The sequence below is a fragment of the Malaclemys terrapin genome, chromosome 24 (genome assembly GCF_027887155.1).
Source record: "Malaclemys terrapin pileata isolate rMalTer1 chromosome 24, rMalTer1.hap1, whole genome shotgun sequence".
Lineage (NCBI taxonomy): Eukaryota > Metazoa > Chordata > Testudines > Emydidae > Malaclemys > Malaclemys terrapin.
In genome coordinates this window covers 12772175-12793390 of record NC_071528.1, presented here as the reverse complement: position 1 = coordinate 12793390, position 21216 = coordinate 12772175, and the positions used below count along the sequence as shown (strand labels likewise).

The following is a 21216-nucleotide window of genomic DNA, read 5'->3' as shown; positions in this document are numbered from 1 at the left end:
AAATGTTTAGAAATTCACCACAATAAATGTGATTGCATTTTAGAACACTAGTTATCCGGGTCATCCCGCTTGCCCTTTTTGAATATGGGTAACATTAGCACCCTACCCGTCTTCTGGGATTTCCCCGGTATTCCAAGATTGATTAGAGATTAACATGGGTGGGCTGGAGAGCTCCTTGACCAATTCTTTTAGGACTCTTGGGTGCTTCACCTTCTGAAACGACCCTGTTTGCTGCTCCAGTTCCTCCATGTGGGGGGAAGCGGAGAGAGGCTGGTGACCCGGGCCATCACTTTTCACAAAGAAATGCTTTAGGTCAGGAAGTGATGTGCCCCACCTCCTTCAGAAGAGGCTGGTGGCTGTAGGGGCGTCACATACAGTCCAAGAAGCATTTTGTCACCTACAGCCAGTCAAAACCCAGCTTCATCCTTAGTCAAGCACCGTTTGCGAAATGGAAATGGGGCGGTTGTGTGGCATATGCCAGCATAGTACTTAGGAGTAAAGCATCTGGTCAGGGGGTGATGTGGCCCTGCTTCTTCAGAACAGTCTTGACGACACAGGGATGTGTCAGCAGGGTTGACCCAACAAGCGTTTTGTCACGTAAAGCCAGTCAAAACCCAGTTCCTAATTCGAGCCCCATTTGCTAAATAGAAGTGACAAGGAAGTGAGAGAGAATGAGAGAACAGACACATGGCAAATATTAGTCCTGTGGCTCCAGGCAGGGCCGGCACTTCCACTAGGCGACCCTAGGCGGTCGCCTAGGGCGGCAGGATTTGGGGGGTGGCATTTTGCCGCCCTCGGCGGAAATTCGGCGGCGGGGGGTCCTTCCGCTCTGGATCTTCAGCGGCAGGTCCTTCACTCGCTCCGGGACCCGCCACCGAAGTGCCCCGAAGACGCGGAGCGGAAGGACCCCCGCTGCCGAAGACCCCAGGCCCCCTGAATGCTCAGAGGAGGAGTGCTGCCGCCTAGGGCGGCAAAAACCCTGGTGCTGCTCCTGGCTCCAGGCACCGCTGAAGGCGCTTGGATACCACCGTGATGAGCGCGGTAAAAAGACCTATACAGAACGGAACAGCAAGTGGCAACATGCTACTTAGAAATTCAGCTTTGATGCAGGAAGTTACACGTCCCAGAACCAAGTGGCTGCTAGGACGGCTCACGTGGGCTGGCCCAAGAAGCAGGTTGTCACTTACAGCCAGTCAGTGTCCAGTTCCTTACTAATAGAAATTGTTCGAAAATTCGATCCCATTTCGAAATGTCACTGAAATAAAAATGTAATCTGATGGGGATGAATATTATTAAAAACACTGGCCTTTGAAGAGGGAATCAATTTCTGCCTTGTGTAGGGTGACCAGCCAGCAACTGTGAAAATAGGAGCCTAGATCAGAAAAAGACCCCAAAATCGGGACTGTCCCTATAAAATCAGGACATCTGGTCACCCTAGCCTTGTGGCACACGCTGGGTCTGCTCTTGGGGCCAGCTTCTCAGCTGGCATAAATCGGTGCAATTCCATTGAACTCAATGGTCCAGATAATTAGCCAGTGTAATCAGCCTAGCTCCAGAGAAGTCAATGAGGCTGCAACTGATTTATGCCAGCTGAGAATCTAACCCTGGAGTTGTTCCTTGTTATGGCTTCACCAATGCAACTCACTAACACAGACATGCGGCACTCGTGTTAGCCGTGACTTGCCACGGTACAGTGCTGTAGCTGGCACGGTTTACACTGGTGTAATGATTCTACACAGGGGTTTTGCACCAGTGCAAAAAAGTTCAGTGTAGGCAAGACCACTCGCACGAGGGGCAGAGAGAACACACAGAGATAGGTGCTGGGAGAGTCTTGACATGGAAGAAGGAAGTTTCTGAAATAGCCATGAAGATTTCTGAGGGTTAGGGTGACATGTGCCTCCTGCCATGCAAACATCCTTACTCCCAGGCCTGTGCTCGGTCCGTCAGACCCAGCTGTCACACTCTGATTCTCTTCAGATCCTTTCTGGAGATCTCTCTCTTAGCCCTGGTTTATGATGAGCCCTGATCTGTCTCATAAAACAATCAGATGCTGCTGCTGGTTCTCCTTCCCATAACTAGGGCTTATGAACTGAAATCCATCCCTTGCCCAACATGCTAGATGTGCTGCCTGCAGGCGGTACGGTGTAATCTACATCCTCTAACCCAGGGGTTCTCAGGACAAATGTTTTGGTGGCCTCAGAGTGCAGCCACCAACTCTTGCCGGTGGCCGCTCTCACATTTTTTTTCCTAAAATACTTGATTTGCTTTAGGAAAACCAAATAAATATGCACATAGACATGTCCAAATCATTGTAATTTATGTATTGCTGGCTAGTAAGTCTGTTGTGAAAAGTGCTATTAACAAACATGCAGGTATCACTTTTCACAGCAGACATATTCAGCCCTGGCAAGCCTGGGGCCAAATTAAGCCCTAGATGGAGGGTTGGGGTAGGCAGTGGGGGCCAGGGGAGATGGGGGTGGGGGACTGGAGCCTGAAGCCCCGTGGCTGGAGGACAGGGTCCAGGGATGGAACCTGAAACCATGTGGATGGAGCCCGAAGCCCCGTGGCCAGAGCCTGCTGCCCCGCCACCCCAGGGTTTGAAGCCCAAAGCCTGAGTCCCACCACTGCTGGGGAGGTGGGGAACTCCCTGGCTGCCTGCTCCTCCAGCGCTGTGCCCCAGATGTCTCGGGAGGGGCAACCCTTGCTGCTGGCCCCAGCATCCAGGAGCAACAGAGGGGGGAGAGGGGGCTCTACTTTGCCCTCCTCCCATCACAGCCCAGGAGTCTGTGGCCCCAAGAAAAGCCTCTGGTGGTTGCATGTGGCCACAGTGGTTGCATTTGAGAAACAGCTGCTTTAACCATTGTGTTTGCCTGGATTCACCAATCCGCTGTGAGGAACTTGGCCTGCCTACTGATAAGCTGGGTTGTATTATGTCCCTGCAGAGTTGGCAGGAGGTTGCGGAGTGATCTAAGCAGAAATTTGGGGAGAAAGGGGGCAAAAACTGATTCCTGTCTCCTCCCCTCTCCTCTCCTCCCCCTGAAAGTTTTCATATGAAATTTCAGATTTCTGTTCCCTCCAGGAACAGTGAGCCACCCTCCCTATTGGTATCCAGACACCATGCTGATGGGTGTGATTGATGAGATAGATAGATTGGATTAGATGTGTGTGAGGATAGATAGATAGAGAGATAGATAGAGGGGGTGTATGGAGATAGATAGATAGATAGATAGATAGATAGATAGATAGATAGATAGATAGATAGATAGATAGATGGGGTGTATGGGGAGAGAGAGAGAGAGAGAGAGGGAGTATGGGGATAGATAGAGAGATAGACAGAGGGGGTGTATGGGGATAGATAAATAGAGTGGGAGTATGGGGATAGATAGATAGATAGATAGATAGATAGATAGATAGATAGATAGATAGATAGAGTGGGGGTATGGGGATAGATAGACAGAGTAAGGCCATGGTGTCTCAGTAGTAAGATTACATGTGTTGAGAAATGGTGCCAGCCACCTACAGTGTTCTGTCACCCGGCCCTCCCAGGCCGCGCCCTCATTAGGATTCACTCTTCGCTACACGCCTGGATGACACCCGGTTACTCCTGGGAACGGTGATCTTAATTCCGTCACCCTGGGAAAGTGACACATAAATGGGACCTGATTGACACTGGGAGCTGCTGGGGGCTGGGATGGGGTTCTCCAGGACAATGGAGGTGCGTAGTGACGGGCTAATAAGGGGGGGTTGGATGGGATGCAGCTGACATCCCCAGCTTCCAGTAGAAGAAGCACCTTTTCCTGCCATTGGAAACAACTTTCTGTCCAGCCTGCCCAGCCCTGCTGGGAGCAGAAGGAAGCCTCACCCAGCCCTGCCCTGATGAGCTTCTAACCCCGATGAGCTCACTGCCTTGGTATGTGTGGGAGGGCTGGGAAGGCAATCAGCATCCTGGGGCATACCCCATCCTCCGCTTGGGCTCCTGGATGAATTCAGGACAGCTCCCTGTGTGTGGGGAGAAAGGGGGTGTATAGCCACCTCCATCACTGCAGCATGCCCAGCCCGATAGTGTGTGTGAGGGAGGGGGACGGGACTGTGTGTACATGGGAGGGCTGGCGGGCTCGTAGGGACCATTGTGTGTTTGAAGGGGTCGGGTAGGCCCAGGTGTCTGGGTGAGGCGCCCCGAGCATCTGACATAAGCAGGGACGAATTTTTGCCAGGGCGGAGAGTCCCGGCACCTCTAGGCTTGGCAGTTGATAGTCCCGGCAATCTGGGCTCACCTGAGCCCTGGTACCTCTTTCGAACTAAGCCCTGGACATAAGGGATTGTGTAGGGGTGTGTGTGTGTGAGGGGGGCGTGTCACGGGTTGGCTGTACTCTAGGGTGGATGGGTCTGAGTGTGAGGGGGGTGGGTGTTTGTTTCTAGGGCGAGTGTAACATTCGGTGTGTCTGGGGAGATGGGTGGGTGGTGTGTCAGTGCTCTGGGAGGGGGCGTGTGAAGGGGAGGGTGTCTGTGTGTAAGGCGGGGTTGTGTGTCAGGGCTGGGTGTCTGTTATGTGAAGCAGGGTGTGTGTGTGTGTGACTGGGGCGGGGGGGGGAAGGGGATCAAGCCCCCAAATCTAGTGGGAAATCCCGTCCCTGTCCCCTGGGATCTGCCCCCGCCAGAGCGCCCAGGGCTCCATCTCTCACACTTGCCCAGCTCGTCAGCCTGACAAAGTCTCCTGGGAACGGAGCCGGCGCTGGAAGGGGGGCGCAGCCCCCAGCTCTGACCCCGAGGGTCACTGGGGGGACACGCACAGGAAACTCCCCATCCTGCAGGAATTCGGAGCTTTCCTGCCCTTATAAGGCTATTTTAACTCCCCTCCAATCAGCGGGAGGAGGCGGTGCCCGGCGCGGCCAAAACCTCCGGAGCACGGCGAGGGAGTCTCCCGTACGCGCCGCGGCTCCCGGACCTGGCCCAGAGCAGTCCCCGGAGTGCACCATGAGCAGCACGCAATTCAACAAGGGCCCGTCCTACGGCTTGTCCGCGGAGGTCAAGAGCAGGGTGAGGCTGGCGGCTCGCCAGACAAGTTCGTAGGGGGGCTGTGATGTGCCTGGGCGCGGGGCCCGGGGGGCTCTGGGGCGCTGCCCGGTGCGCTCTGGGGCGCTGCCTGGTGCGTCCTGGGGAGCTCCCCGGTGCGCTCTGGGCTGCTGGCGAGGGCTAGACTGTCCAGTTCCAAATTCTCCCAGCCGTGTCCTTCGCGCGCAGCCAGCGCCCTGGCCCGGCTCGGTCCCAGCTGCTGGCCCTGGGGAAATCTGCCTCCAATCTCTTCTTCCGCCCCCCCTTTCCTCAGCCCTGGCTGGGACCTCTCCTTCTGGGCTTTGCAGCGGCCTCTGGGGATCGAGAAGCGCCGCACCTCCCTCTGCCCCCAAAGTTAGAGGGGACCAGGAGCAGGAGGTCTCCCTGCCACTGGTCCCATAAGCCGGTTCCAGGCTCCATCTAGCAGCACTCTTTCCTGGGCTGCCCCGGCTCCTTGGGCCCTTCCAAGTGTGTTTGGTGCAAGGACGGATTCTGCCCTGGTGCAGTTCCATGCGCGCTGACCACCCCCCAAAACCTCGCCTGGCTTTGCCCAATGGACCGGGCGTGATCTGTGCCGGGCACCTCCGGCCTTGCCGCATCAGTTATGAAAGCAAAAAAATGACTCGCGCCTCAGCCGCTCTCGCTCTGAATTAAGCCCTGCTAATGGGGGGTCTAGAAAGTAGCTTTGAGGGGGTGTGGCCAAGGGGGAGTCCAATGTATCTCTGCATCCAGGTGCCCTGAGTTTCTGGGGGGATGCCCATCTCCGCCAAGGGAGGGTGGTGGGAAGCATCTGCGTGTAGCCTGCTCCTCGGGCTGAACTGGGTAGGCTGGGGGCATCGCCTTCCATTCCTCTGTTTGCCACAACAAATCTCAGAGCATCCATTTCCTCCTCCTCCTCCTCTCTAGCTGATCCTGACCCAAGAGCCATGTTACTTGGCTGACTATCTTCGCCCTGGTCGTCTTATTAAGCGCATTGTAGCTTTAAACGCCTCTCCCCCTTTGTTACTGCTAACATCTGAACTCCGGCCCCATTCAGTTTGTCTTGCATTTTACTACTCTTAGACCAAGTTAAAACTGGTCATTTTCACTTTTGTTTCTAGTCAGTTTCCCGCTCTGCTTCTCTGTCCCAGGGCTGCAAAGTTTGGCTTCAGGATTTCCCTGCTCAGTTTAGAAATGTGAATTCTCTCTTCCCCTTTACACCCTCCCCCCCAAAAAAATCCCCTCTCTTGCTACAAAATTTACATTTCTGGGCCTGAGCTGGCCCTCCCTCTGAACTGAGTGTGGTCTCAGCTGGTTCTGTAGCTGGCTGTGATGCTGATGGCCCTGGGGGAACATAGGTTAACTCTAGATTTTGGGTAAAGGTGGTTAAATCCTGCCTTCTGTTAGGAGAAATGTACAAGAGCACAGACTAAACCCTCTGAGAAGGGAGGCTATTAGGCAAGGGTGTGCAGGTGTGGGCAGAAAACAAGCTGTGGGGCTGTGGCTTGATATAAAGAGACAAGACTTTCCATAATAGCAAACTCCTCTCAGGGGAAGGTGTGGGGACACAGCTGTGTGGACGCTATGGTGCAGCTTCTTGGCTATCAATTTGTGTCATCCTAATCTTTAAACCTATAATTTACAGATTGGTTTGCTTGTGTTCTGAGTGTAATTAAAATAAACACTAGGTGTGATCCTGGGAAGGCTTTTTTAAATTAGTATTACACCTGTTCCAACAGATTTTCTTACCCCTGACTCGACCTAGCTCCCTATTTCCATGACCATTTGGCCTCCATTTGTCAATGTGTTGCTATAATCCCTGAGAAACGCAACTGACCTAAATAACATTGTAATAAACTAAGTGTCTAGGGCCTGTCTTTGTTCCTATGCTACCTACAACTTCCAGAAGTGTCTCAGGAGGCCTTACCCTACAAATAACTTTGTGCTGGGAAAAGGCTCCTCCCTTTCCCCAAGTTAAATTCACAATGAAGGGAATGTGGGCTAGTGGTTAGAGCATGGCTCTGGGAGTGGGGGTTCCTGGCTTCTGTTCCCTGCTGTGGTGCTGACCCCATGCCTCTCTTTGGGCCACCTCTCAAAGTCTAAATTAAATGTTTGTGGAGCATTTAATGTAATATGATATATAGATACCTATCTCACAGAACTAGAAGGGACCCCAAAAGATCATTGAGTCCAGCCTCTGCCTTCACTAGCAGGACCAAGTACTGATTTTGCCCCAGATCCCTAAGTGGCTCCCTTCAAGGATTGAACTCACAACCCTGGGTTTAGCAGGCCAATGCTCAAACCACTGAGCTATCCCTCCCCGCATTGGGAGATCAGTGGCTGTTGGGACAGTCCTATCTGCACAGTGCGTACTACCGGGGGTCCTTGATTGAGGTTCTGTAGTGCCGCTGTAATACAATAAAGCTGTTTATGCAAGTTCTGAGCGGTCCTATGGCGGAAGGGGGAATTGCTAGCCCATTACAACACGCAGCAGTGAGCGACTGCCGGGGCTGCAACTGCCGCCTTGGAGTCTAGCCCTAAGGGGCCTTCCTTATTCACAGTGACGCCAGGGAAGTCTCCCACTGGTGCATGTATAGACAGGCTGCCGGTGGCATTTATGTAGCTGCGTCATCCAGACCAGCTCTTTTGTGGGTTAGTCACAGCACAATCTAACCCCCATAACTAGCGCTCCCCATTGGTGAAGCTGTTGAGAGTCCGATTTCACGCCAACGTCCAGTGCGGATGCAGCCACCAGAGCTGCCTTCTGCAAAGGGGTGAACTTCTGGTCTCTCCAGATCTAGTTCAGATTGATTCTGTCACTTGTGATTCCCCTCTCTGGCTCAGGAAGGGTTCCTGTGGGCGGGGCACAGGCTGAGAGGGATTGGAATCTTTCCCTTCTCCATCTGCTCCCGCTGCAGCTGCAATGTGGCATGTTTCCTCTGCACCCATCCTCTGGGACCAGCTTGCTCAATTGGCTAATGGGACATTGCCGAGGGCTTTCTGGGAGCAGGTTCCCGCGTACTGATCTGTAATACAGTAATAAAGAGCTGCATTGCGCCAGGTGTTGTACTGCAGGTGCCTCTTCTCTCTGCAGCCTTCCACTGTCTCTGCTCGGAAACACCTCTAGCAAAACCTTATGGCCCAATCCTGAAGTGTTCTTGCACAAGATGGAGGCAATACCATGGCTGAACACTAAGTAACCTACAAATGTGGGCACATCGTGAGTGTTCTCTCGAAACGCAGCCGAGTGAGGTGTTTTTATAGCCAATGGGACAGGCTAGCATTGAGCAAGTGCTTAATTCTTGTCAACCGTTTGACCTGTTTTATAACCCCCATAAAAACAGTACAGATATCTGCAGTTGCTCTTCCAAGAGCTGGAAGAGAACCCGCCATAAGGCTCTGTCCTAACCCGGAAGAGTGATCACTAACTTATGCCAGTTTAAACCCAATTTTAAGTCAGCCCTTTGTCTGGTCAGCACTGCCCAAGGGACAAGCAGTTTCTGCTCTAGGTTGCTTAAGGGGGCGATGCTATAAAGGGAGGGAAGGGGAACTCAGAACCCAGTGGAAAAGGTGTTTGACATACCCACCTTCCCTGGTTTGTATTGGCAGCAGTCACCCTGTTTTTTCTCCAGATGCTGTAGCAGTACCTAGGCATTGCCGAAGCAGAAAAGATGCACTGGTTTAACTAGATCAAAGTCCGTGGTGCCAACCCCGTAAATGTAGAGGCACTCGAACCTGTCTAATCCTTGCTTGGTTCAGTTCAGTCAGCTACACCCTCGAGGGAGTTGGCACACACAGTAGTTTGACATTCAGGATTTGCACCATGGATTGTGATCTAGTTAAATCAGTACAACTTTTCTAAGGGTAGAAGTCCTTGGAGAATGGAATCTGTGGCATTTGCTTTTGGGGCCAGCTTGTCTGTCTCCTCCTCTTCTCCCTCCCCCCCCCCCCCCCCAAAATAAAAAAATTAGCTCCCTCAGTCCCTGGGTCAAATCAATCCAGCACCTAACCAGATTCACAGCAGAGTCTAGGGGAAAGAATTCAGACTTTTTGCAGCATTAACTGCAGCATGCTGACATGCTCCTTTCCCCAGAAACTGGAACAGTTCCCCTGGCCATGCAACCTGGTGCAGAAACTACTTGGGGAGGTGATAATGTTGGCGTGAGAGGGGAACATGTAATGTTTGTCCCTCTCCAAGGGACGCTCTCTCTTGCTGGGCTGGGTTGTGAACGCCAATATGAATGAACATCTCTTGCCTTCTGAGGGTCCTATCCAAATTGCCAACGTTGCTTACTTTGGATTCTGCAGTTAGGGGGTTGGGTGATCAAGATCTTGCCTGTTCTCTGTCTGTCAGCTCCTGGAATTGTGAATGCTCTTGATAGATCAGTGGGGGAAGGGAGGCTTTCTAAAGTACCATGGAGGCGGTCTTTAAAGCTCCTACTGGATCAGGGCCCTGTTGTGCAAACCATCCTTGCCCCAGGGAGCTTAGAGTGTGATAAATATGGGGGTGGCAACAGCACGAGGGACTGGTGTCTGCTCCGATAGGTCTGTAGTAGCTAAACAGCAGCTGGTGCTACCCATGGGGCTGGGCTGGCAGATGAAACCCAGAGCAGTGCAGTCCCAGAACTGAAGCTAGGATTAGATGTTCTCATTTGCCATTTGTGCATGTGCAGTCATGCTGCAGAGGCTACGTCGCTCCGGCTTATTTAAACCTTCATGCTTCAGGGCACAGACCAGCCACTAACTGATGAGGGTTAGGTAGTAACTTCCCCCCCAAGTAACTTCCTTCCACATAGGGGCTGCCCCTCTGTCCGAAGCAGCTGGTGCTGGGTGAGAAGGATCCCAGCCTGGTCCTGTATGTTGTCCTGTGTTCTGATTTATCCTGGGTCCCTGTGACACCCAGCAAACTTGTTCAGATTCCTCCATCAGGCGAGCTCCCATCCCGAGGCCAGTGGAAGGCCGTGGATCTTGTGTGGATCAGTTTGACATGCCAGACTAGCTGCACCAAGAGCCGGGGGGTAGGAGAAGGAAGGGTGCAGGGCTGTGGATTAGTGCTAGATTCTCCCAGGCCACGGGCTAGGATCTCCAATGCCTCTTGTATGCGTTGAGCAAGGCCCTCCCCTTGCATTGCTGCTGTCAACAGGTCTCCCCTTCCCCAGCACACCCCAGTCCCCTTCACCGGTTGCAAAAGGGAATGAAGAAAGCTGTTGTGAAACCAGAGCTGGGTGTTTCACAGCAGGGTGTTTAGCAGCCAGGGCTCATGGGCTGGGCAGCTAGTGACCTTACAGTAGTGCAATGCTCTGAATCCGGTGGGGGTTTGGATCTTCCATGGGCTTCTCCAGATCCTAAACTCTCCCTTTTCCATGTGGGTGCTCTTCCCGGCTGTGATGGGCTGTGAGTCTGCAGTTGATCCAACGCATTCGTACCCTTCTATCCAAGTGCCCTCTGGCGGAGTGCGTTATTTCCCCCACTTTATAAGCAGGGAAACTGAGGCAGGGGTGAAGTGACTTGCCCAAGGGTCACAGCAGGGGTTGTCAGAGCTGAGATGGGGAGTGAGATCCTCCTATCTCCTGCTGTATGCTTGGGCCGCCAGAGGGTTCTCCAGCAATCTGGAACCAGACTCCCAGGAGAGCTCTGCTCGCATCATGAGGTTTATGGTCCCCTGTGTGGACAGCGCCAAGCTCTCTTGGAACTGGGCCTGTTGTGGGCGTGATTCTCTCTGGCTAATCTGGCCCTTCCTCTCCTGACCCCTGCATCTCCATAACTGAGTTTGCCTCCTTGTGGGTGGGGAGCCTTGTTCCTGAGGCAGGTTGAGCTGTCCCATGCCAAGTCCTCAGCAGCAGGTAGAGAGGCCCAGATGGGAGTACAGATGAGCTGGGCTGTGTGGCTGCCTCTGCTGGAAAGCACATGCCAAAGGCTGTGAGTCGGGCCCTACCAAATTCATGGCCATGAAAAACCTGTCATGGACTGTGAAATCTGGTCTCTTGTGTGCTTTTACCCTATACTAGACAGATTTCACGGGGGAGATTCAAATGGGATTCCGGACCCCAAAGGGATTTGCAGTGGGGTCATGGTATTTCCACCCTTACTCCTGCTCTGCCTTCAGAGCTGGGCGGCCAGAGATCGGTCGCTATTGGCCAGGCACCCAGCTCTCCAGCAGCAGTGCCGAAGTAAGGGTAACAGTACCGCATCCCCCCCACTACAATAACCTTGCAACCCTCCCAGAACTCCTTTTTGGGTCAGGACCCCTATAATTCCAGCTGTGAAACTTCAGATTTAAATAGCTTAAAATCATGAAATTTACCTTTTTAAAAATCCTATGATTGTGACATTGGTAGGGCCCAACTGGGAGCCTGGAGCACTCAGCGCGTAGAACAATCTCTCTCGACTCGTCAAGGGTTTTGCCCCTGTCCCTTCCGGAAGACTCTGTAGTCAATGAACTTGTAGTGCTCTCGGGGAGCTGGGCTAAGATGCCTGTCCCTTCCCAAGATAAGCCAAGGCTGATCTCGCCCCTCCTAACGCTACCTTTGTAGACTACTGGGGTTTGTTAAACATGGAAGTCAGGTTGTTACGAGCTGGGATGAAAAGTGATGTTTGAGCTGTGAGCATTCAGAGCACGGCTGACAAGCAGTCCACTTTGGGGTGGAGGACTGCAAGCAACCCCGAGTGCCAGAAGAGGGGGAACTTTCTCCAAGGAGACTGTCAAGTCCAGGGGACCTTTTCCCCCAGGCAGAGGGAACACCCACATACTAAACTGCACAGTGCTAGTCTTGTCCCTTGGAAGGGCTGAATTGATCTTGTTGGGATTTGACCCTGTAGTCTCAGGGAACTGACTGGCATTGTAAGGATCTAATGTGACACAGTAGCTCAATGTCATGTGCCCACTTGTGGCTGGTTCATCTAAAAAGATAAAAGCCTACTACTGCTGCCATCTAAGAGAGCTGCACCCCTAGCTGAAGAGGTAGAGGCCCATGTTTCTAGTGCCAAAGGTTCTAGGTTTAATGACTCCAGTAAGTGGATGGTGGTTATACTTAGCCCTCTACGAACGAGCAGCCTTCTTCCTTCCTGATCCGTATGCAGCTTAAACGCTGCTCCAGAAGCAGCCAGCAGCTCCTCCGGCATCTGCCTTTGACAGGTGCTCTTGGGCATGAGCCCCAACAGAGGCTACTTAGGAGCAGCTGAGGGAGGGCATCTGACATGCCGACGCCTCTCCTCTGGCAGCAGGGACCTGCTGTCTCCTTCTCATTTTTAAAGCTGCTTGTCCCGCTGATCAGCAGTGAAGGGCCCGCCGCCTGGACAGCTGGCCTCGATTTAAACAAGGCACTTTGCATTCTTGGCATAGTCGTGGTGACCAAGGAATCTGCCCAGACGCATTCCTGGGCTGCAGGGAGCGGCATCTGGTCCTGACCCCGAGGGCAGTGGTTTGGGCTGCAGTGCTGAGGCCTCAGAGTCCTTGCTCTGTCCCGCTCCAACACTCCCCTTCAAGGATCCCAAGGGCTTCCCCTCCCCTGGGAGGCAGGTGTTAGAGATCTGGGGGCGGGTGTCAGGCTGTCCCTGCTAAACACCGCTCCCTTCCCATTGCTGGCTATAGACCCCTGGAGCCCTCTCTGCGTCGGGTTTGAGCATGGACCCCTGAACAAAGCTGACTTGGGGGGGGCACAAATCAGTCCTGCCACTCCCTCTCCTGTGGCGTGCCCTGAGTGACACTCTTCCTGGGCCTGGGGGGAGGGGAGGGGCATGCTGGGACCTGGGTGAAGAGGGCAGAATCTTGCCCAGCTTCCCAATGGCGGTCATGCCAGAGCACCAAGATCCTGGATCGTCTATCGCCGCGACGGCACTGGGGTCGGGGGAGCAAGATATGTGATTCTATTCTAACCAGCAAAGTCAGGGAGGACTGGAAGATACAGACCTAGAAAAAATTCGGGGGCAAAGCAAGATATTGCCAGAGGGGGGGACAACTGCCCCTTTGCCCCATAGGAAATGACCCCCTGATCTGTAGGCTCAGGTTTTATTGACAGTGGCCTTTTTATGTGACGGGGCGGAAGCAAATGAGCATTGAGAGACTGTTGAAGTTGGCGCTGTGTCCATGGAGGGGCAGATGCAGCCGGCCTCTCGCATGCTGATGTGGGGTGAACTTAATCCACAGCATTAAAGGTCACCTGCGAAAGAGGGTAGGTAGCACCTGGGCGCTCTCCTGGCCGCTTCAAAAAGGCCTGAAAAGTTCCCTACTAAACACGTTGTTTTGCTGGATCTCTCGAATGAAGTCTGGTCTTGCTGTGGGCTGCGGCGTTTTCCCGGGCCTCGAATCCAAGGGCTCACGTCTTTAACAAAGAGCGCCCTTCTCCCCAGTGGGGGCAGTCACTTGAGCTAAACGAGCCTTACAGATTAACGTGAATTTAAAAACTGCCTGCCCACCCCCAGCTGTGTTGGTCCTACTCCATCTCTGGGCCAGTTCTCCTGCCGTTCAGTCTCCTGAAGAGACAGGCCTTGAATTTCTACTGTTCAGATCAAACCAGCTGGAAAACTAGTTGGCTTCTTGTAAACAAAACTTTTCCAGTCCTTCCTTCCTGCTGCACCAAGGAAAAGGCTGAAGTACAATTGCTTTATTGCCCCCTTCTAGGAGATTCAGATACATCTAGACTGCGTGGTGAGTTGTGCTGGCTGACACAGGATGTCAATCGTGCCAGCAGCCCGGTGTCTTAACCACAACACCACCTACCTCTCGCTAGCTTCTCTCTTGTAATGATCACTCGGTGCTTTTTATAGCCTGCTTTGTCTGCGACCTTCAAGGCCGGGCACGGCGGGGGTCAGTCATGTCTCTGCGCTGGGGAAGGAGGGCTGAGCCAATAAGTGCAGCGGGGGGGTTTGGGAGACAGACTGCAATTGGTCAACCTGGGATTTGGGCAGGGGGAGTGGAACGTCCCGTCCCCCCCCCCCCCCCCCCGCTCTCCTGAGAAGCGACAGGTGATCTCTAGTGACCTCGTTATCAGAGGCTGCGCCGTTTCTCGGCTGGGGAAGAGTGTGACGTGATGCCATCGCGCCTGACCCAAGCTTCCAAAAACATCCAGTGGGAACCAGCCCAGAGCCGTCTCTGCTGGGTTCGCTCTCGTGGGGATGGGGATTTTAGAGCGGCCTAGAGTAAAAACCAGCCTCTTCCTCCTGTGTCAAAACCCAGCGAATAAGGAAGTTGTTAAACTCTGCTGCTGGGTGTCTGCTGGTTCTAACCCCGGCTGGCTGCTGAGGGACTGCCAGGGCTTGTACACTGCAGCAGAGACTGCGGGTCTTTCGTTGCTGAGCTCCTGCACTGTCTGGCTTTCCTGTGTATCAGGAAGTGGTGGCTGACCAAGTAGTTGGTGCCATCCAGACAGCCCCTTCCTGACGCTGGGCCCTCTGGTCTCCAGCCCGCTTAGCTTCAGCCCGTTGGGCTCCTAGGGGGTCTAGCGGCAAAATGCCGGGCACTGATTTGGGGTTTTTTCTCTTGCCACCACTGGGGAGCTGTGTCCTGACAAGTCTTTCCAGTGGCCATGCTGACGTGACATTGACCTGCACTGATGATCTCCTCTCCTCCCCACCCCACCCCGTTGGCCTGTGCCTTACAGAGGAACCTGCTGCTAGCACACTTGGGTAGAGTGAAGCTGGGCCCCTTTTCACTAGCTAGGCTGCTGCAAAGGGGCTGTGGGGTCAAAGGAAACCCAGTGCCAGTCAGTGTGGTGTGGGGGCGCTGGTGCCAGGTTGAGGAACGTAGTTTGGTAGCTTCCCATTGGTGCACACGCTGGGCAGTGCCAAGGTATTGATTTTGCACTGACCAGCCCTGGGCACAAAGGAGATGGGTCAGAATACGGGTGTGAGTGGGCATGGCTGGGGCAGACACGTACCCTGTTTATATGGGCACTGCTGGGGAGCAACCTAGAGGACCACTGAAACAGGGGTACAACTTGAGGCTGCTTTAGCCTGTGCTGGGGGGCTGCAAAGCTAATGCAGCCCCCCACACACCCACCTTTCCATGGGGAGCTACACATCTGCCTTAGACCAGGTGGCCCTGGTATTGTCCTGCCCCCTTTCAGCTTTCCCAGAGGTCTCTGATCATGGAGTCTGACTTGTTTCCCATGGTCGTGTATCCTAGCAGCCCTTACTGAAATGTGCTGCTTGCTCTGTAGATCTCTGCTACCCCTGTGCAGCGAGAGAGCACGTGGCCTTGTGGCTGTGCTCACCGGGAAGTGGGCAGTGGGAGGAGGGGCGGCTAGCCTAGGGCCCCAGCGAGGAGCTGCCTGACTCTTCCATTCTCCGCTCTCCTCCCAGCTTGCCCAGAAGTACGATCCCCAGAAGGAGGCTGAGCTGCGGATATGGATCGAGAGCATCACCGGGAAGGAGATCGGCCCCGATTTCCAGTCGGGGCTGAAGGATGGAGTGATCCTCTGCGAGTGAGTCTGGGAGGGAGCTGGTGGGAGGGCCCTGGGGGAATCCTGGGTCTGCATTGGGGCAGGGAGCTGATAGAACAGCAGGCTGTGACCACTGACCTCCCCTTGCCATCCAGGGGAAGAGCTCCACTTCCTTCCATCTTGCTGGCTAGTTGCCCCCGTCCTGCGTCAAGGGCCACAGCCGGAGCTGCAGATCGGCTTGGTGGCTTAAAGCCAACGGTGTCACTTCACAAAAATGTCAGGGAGGTGCAAAGTTGCGTACAGGGCCCAATGCAGCTAGTTCAGTGGGAACTTGCATTTTTGCCGTTCCAAACTCCCTTGCCACATTATAATGCTGATGGCGTTCCCATCGCTGCTTTCCTGTGCAAGGACAGCACGGCCAGGAGCCGCTCTGGGGACCATAACATTCATGCTTCCTTAAGTGTGAGTTTCAGTCTTAACACTGAATTAATGTAGTCTTGTGCCCTGCGTGCGTCTAACACCTAGAACAATGGCCCATGCCAGGACTCCTAGCTACTCCCCTAATGAACAGTGTGGCTAGCCTGGATCTTAGCGACTTGGGTTTTTAATATTGCATCCACTGTGGCTCTGTAGTGTAGACACAGCCCATGTCGGCATGGCTGTACCGGTAGAGCCTGCTAGTGTCGATGCCGCATACGCCACGAGAAGGTGTCCTGCTGTGGTAGGAGCATCACCGTTCTGAACCGTGTTGGCCTCTGTTGGGGTTTTGTCACCATCACAGTCATTGGGGGTGCAGTGGCTTTATCACACTCCTGACTGACGTGGCTACATGGGGGGGTAAGTTTTCTGCAGCCCACGCCTGAGGCAGTGTCCCCTAGTGGCCTGAGACTGAGGAGACCTGGATTCCATTCCTGGCTCCACCACTGACCTGCTGGGTGACCTGGGGCAAGTCGCTTTTTCTCTGCCTCCATTTCACAGATGGGGCATGATCTTGCCCCCCCTCTTGTGAAATGCTTTGTGAGCGGATGAGACGCTCTGTGTGAGAGTCTAGGGATGAACGTTTCTTCTGCTAACTGTTTAGCTTTGTGGACGTCCTTCTCTCCGACGGATGCTTGTTTAAAAGTAGCCGAACCTCCTAAAGATGCTTGTGCTGGAAATGTGCCTCCACACCGGGTGGTTGGCGTCCGCTCTGATGGCTCTTTCTCGCTCTCTCCAGGCTCATGAACAAGCTGCAGCCAGGCTCAGTGAGGAAGATCAACCGCTCGGCTCAGACCTGGCACCAGGTACGTGCTGGGCTGCTCCTTTTACAGCAAGGGTGGCCTGGCTGATCGCTAGCCTGGGAGCGGCTTCTCAACCGCTGCCTCGCGGGTTCCTTCTCTGGCCTGTGTCTTTATCCGGCTCTCTTCCCCGCCAGCTGGAGAACCTCTCCAACTTCATCAAGGCCATGGTTCAGTACGGCATGAACCCCGTCGACCTCTTTGAAGCCAACGACTTCTTCGAGACCGGGAACATGACCCAGGTGCAAGTGTGCCTGCTGGCTCTGGCAGGCATGGTGAGTACCGCTCTGAGGCTGATGCACCGGGACTACGAAAGGCACCCTCCCCCATCCGTAGTATACCCTTGGTATGGAGGCAGGGGGAGCCAGAGGCTGGCGGGGGCAGAGCCGGGGCAGATCGGCACCCTGGTGATTCTGTGCCCCTGCAAAGCTCTGTAGGGGCAGTTGAAGCAGGAACGTGAGTCAGGTTAACTCTCGGGGCTGCCTTAGCCTGCGCCACCTGCTTTCCCTCTGACCCTGCACTGGTGTCTGTGCAGGGATGGACCCGGCCTGGTGTCTAACTGGATCTGTCCCATATGGCCTGTGGGCAGGAGTGGTCATTCCTTCTCCTAGCCCACCCACTCCCATGAGTTTGGGGTGAGGGTGGCTGGGGGGGATGGGTCTCAAGAGCCCTAGGGTGCCAAAGGAAGTGGCTACACTGAGGACTCCTGACAGCAGAGGTGCAGTTCTTCCCTCCTCCAAAATGTCCCGGCTTTAAAGCCAAAGCAAGGCTCAAACTTCCCCGTGGGGCTCTTGTTCTCTGGGGGGTGGGAAGAACTGATCTTGCCCCAGCATGCAGAGCCAGCTGCAGCCAGGAGCCTTTCCAGCGAGCTCGGGGGGGGGCAGGGGGGAGGAAGCAGCTCTGTTAAGGGAAGCCTCCATTCTCAAAAGCAGGCTGGCTTGTGGGAGGGCTGTAAGGGAAGTAGCGGCTTGGCCACCTTGGGGCTGGAGCTGTCGTTCTTGGCCCAAACCATGAGGCGCCAGGTCTCTGAGGTGTGGGCTCCTTGCTTTGCAGGGGGCCCGGCTGGGCTGGGCTGGCTAGCGAGAGCCATTGCCTTGTGGTGACTGGATTTTATACCCTGCGAGGATGAAGGATAAAGCTAGTAGAAAGTAGGTCAGTGGCTGCCTTAGGATAAAGGCACAATGGATGTGGTCTCATGGCTCCTCTGACAAAGATGAAGGTGTTGGCCCCGGTGTCCTGGCCAAGTTCTCCTTTGGGTAACTCCTTAAATTTACACAAGCCCCTGAAGACTCATTAATGCAGCATCTAGTGCACATGCACTGGAAGTCACCATGTGTGGCCTGCAGAGGTCACCATCTAACTCCAGGACACAAAGGGCAGACGGGACCACCTCTCATCTGACCTCTTGCACGTTGCAGGCCACAGAACCTCTCCCACCAATTCCTGCAATAGACCCATAACATCTGGCTGAGTTACCGAAGTCCTCAACTGTTGATTTAAACACCTCTAGTTAGAGAATCCCCCATTTACTCTAGTTCACACCAGCAAATGACCCATGACCCACGCTGCAGAAGACCTTGGATGCTGGAGTCCTTGCGCTCTGTCTCTGCACCACTTACAAACCTGCCACGTTCCACCCCATAAACAGCTGCATTTCTGTGGTGGATAAAGGATCTACACTTTGTGGGTATAGCTTGTAGAACTGTAAAATACCTTGCGCCCTGTCAAAGGTGCTGTGGGGGAAATGAACAAATAGCCGTCTCTGTATGGGATATACAACCTCCTGGGCTTAAGTCAATCTCTAGCTCAGGGGTTGGCAACCTTTCAGAAGTGCTGTGCCGAGTCTTCATTTATTCACTCTTAATTTAAGGTTTCGCGTGCCAGTAATACATTTTAACGTTTTAGAAGGTCTCTTTCTATAATATAGAACTAAACTATTGTATGTAAAGTAAACAAGGTTTTCAAAATGTTTAAGAAGCTTCATTTAAAATTAAATTCAAATGCAGAGCCCCCCGAACCGGTGGCCAGGACCCGGGCAATGTAAGTGCCACTGAAAATCAGCTCGTGTGCCGCCTTCGGCACGTGTGCCGTACATTGCCTACCCCTGCTCTAGCGGGGGGGGGGGGGGGGGGTTAGGATGAGACTTTCATGGGTGGGTTGGGGGGAGGTTATCCCTTAACTGCAGAATTTCTTGCACCTTCCTGTGAGGCATCCCCTGCTGGCCGCTGCCTGAGCAGGGATACCAAGCGAGATGGACTAGGGGGCTGATCCAGTTCCTGGGTTGGATTCTGTATGTTGACTGACGATGTTCATGCAACATTAGGTTGTAGAACCTCTTCTATGCAGGAACAGAACTTGGTGGTTCTAATACACCCCTCCTCGCACCTCCCCCTGCTCTCTGCTGCAGGCAAAGACCAAGGGGATACAAAGCGACGTGGACATCGGGGTGAAATACTCAGAGAAACAACAGAGGAACTTCGACGATGCAAAAATGAAGGCCGGCCAGTGTGTCATCGGGCTTCAGGTGAGCTGGGCAAGGGTGGGCTAGGCAGGGGTGGGGGAGGCATGTCTTATGAAGTCCTGTTAACCCTTTAACACCTGAATTCACTGCCACTGCATAGGGCTGATGGGCAAAAGACTTAATAGCCTGGACGGTCTCCTGTTACAGGCTGGATATGAAACATCCAGCACAAAACAGAACTGCCCCATGCCCTTCATCTCTTCACTGCTGTCCTGGCCTTGTTGGCATGTCTGTTCTTCGCCTGGGGGGCTGGGGTGTGTATCGAACAGGTTCTCTGGTCTGAAGGGCTGTATTACAGACTCCCTCCTCCCCACCAACTGAGGTTTGGACCTGGAGAATTGTCCTCACAGGGAATTGGGGATGGGAAGTTCTATCCGGGGACAGTTGTGGCTCTGCAGAGATGAAATCCATGACGCACTGGAAAGCACGCAATTGGAGGCAGGGCTAGAATCCCCGCCCTGGGGAATCCTCGTACTTACCCCTCTGAATAGAGGCCGTCTTTGAGCCATGAGTCATGCTTAGTATGGGAGCAGGGAGAGGAGACTTAGCCAGGTTGTGCTGTCTTATTTGAGGTGGGGGGAACCTGCTTCCAACTCGGTTGGGATGTAAGCTTAGTTCTCTGTGTAACTCTGCCCACAGATGGGCACAAACAAGTGTGCCAGCCAGTCTGGCATGACGGCCTACGGCACCAGGAGACATCTCTATGATCCCAAAAACCAGATCCTGGCCCCCATGGACCATTCCACCATCAGCCTTCAGATGGGCACCAACAAGTGTGCTAGCCAGGTAAGCAGGCAGTCATGGGCCTGGTGAACCGTCTGTGGGGAGGTAAAAGGGGCCAGTTGAGTGACTGGAGTATCTTCAGCACAACATCTGGGGTTAATGGTGGCATTAAAGAAGGTAGATTCCTGACTGGGCAGCTGGGTTAAATCCAGGAAAGCCCCAGAGGTGCCTACTTGATGTAATCTGTGCCTCCTCAGACTGCTGGAGAGCTGGTCTTGTGGTTCAGGCACTGGACCAGTATGTGGATTTGGATTCCTGGCCCTGCCATAGACTCCCTGTGTGACCTTGCCCAAGTTCCTTAATCTCTGTCCATTTCCCCACCTGTAAAACAGAAGCTGTACACTCCCTCCTGCCCCCCATTGCCACACAGTCTAGGTAGATCAGCTGTTTGGGTAGGGTTTTGCTATGTTCTGTGGTGCCTTGTGAAGTGGGGGCCCAATCACCAATGGGGGTTTCCAGCTGCCACTGTTACCATGAATAATCTGGTCTCTCAGGTGGGCATGACAGCTCCTGGCACGAGGAGACACATCTACGACACCAAAATGGGCACCGAGAAGTGCGACAACACCTCCATGTCCCTCCAGATGGGCTCTAACCAGGGAGCCAATCAGAGCGGCCAGGTCTTCGGCCTGGGCCGACAGATCTACGATCCCAAGTACTGTCCCCAGGGCAATGCCGGTGATGTGGCCAACGCAGTGTACGACCAGAGCACGGACCCACCGGAGTACCACTACTACCGAGAAGAGGAGGGCTACTGAGCCTTGTGCCCTGCCTGGCCACAAGGCCGCCTCCCCAGGCCAGCTTGTGTACAGATCTCTGTTGCCGGCAACACTCCAGTATCTATAGCCTCTTTTTTTTGTAACTTTTTTTAAACAAATCTTTTTTTTTTTTTTTTCTGAGCAAAGACAAAAATCCCCTGATCCTAGAGGAGAGAGTTGGTGGCTTCTTAAAATCCTCTTACCTTTGGGGTGTAGCCTGTTGCTCGCAACTAGCAGAATGCGAACAAGGCAGGCCTTTAAGTGCTGATGGAGTCCACTTCTAGTCATCCAGGGAGACCCGTACCAGCAAAACACTGGGGCTACGTGTGTTTCTTGGGGAGGGGGGCAGAGTGGGGAACTTGCTCGCAAACGGGATGCAACCTTCTAGCATTGCAGTCCTCTGTGTTGCAAGAATGCTGCTTATTCTTCATGCTCTGACATGATTCTGGTGACACTGTTGCAGTTCT

The 21216-nt window shown here is 53.8% G+C and overlaps 1 protein-coding gene across 1 annotated transcript; it reads left to right on the top strand.

The window, feature by feature from the left end:
- The first annotated feature begins 4896 nt into the window (after nucleotides 1-4896).
- On the top strand, nucleotides 4897-20863 carry CNN2 (calponin 2). Its single transcript, XM_054013739.1, has 7 exons — nucleotides 4897-5037; nucleotides 15331-15452; nucleotides 16627-16693; nucleotides 16825-16962; nucleotides 19095-19211; nucleotides 19848-19994; nucleotides 20486-20863. The coding sequence occupies exons 1-7, from the start codon at nucleotides 4975-4977 to the stop codon at nucleotides 20747-20749; spliced, it is 918 nt and encodes a 305-aa protein (XP_053869714.1). The 5' UTR covers nucleotides 4897-4974; the 3' UTR covers nucleotides 20750-20863.
- The last annotated feature ends 353 nt before the right edge of the window (nucleotides 20864-21216 follow it).

What these genes read in the sequence shown, in the direction of transcription:
- CNN2 (XM_054013739.1), top strand. Translation starts at nt 4,975, where the DNA reads ATGAGCAGCACGCAATTCAACAAGGGCCCGTCCTACGGCTTGTCCGCG. An exon ending in GATGGAGTGATCCTCTGCGA is followed by an intron (nt 15,453 to 16,626) that starts GTGAGTCTGGGA and finishes CGCTCTCTCCAG; the next exon opens with GCTCATGAACAAGCTGCAGC. An exon ending in CGGCTCAGACCTGGCACCAG is followed by an intron (nt 16,694 to 16,824) that starts GTACGTGCTGGG and finishes CTTCCCCGCCAG; the next exon opens with CTGGAGAACCTCTCCAACTT.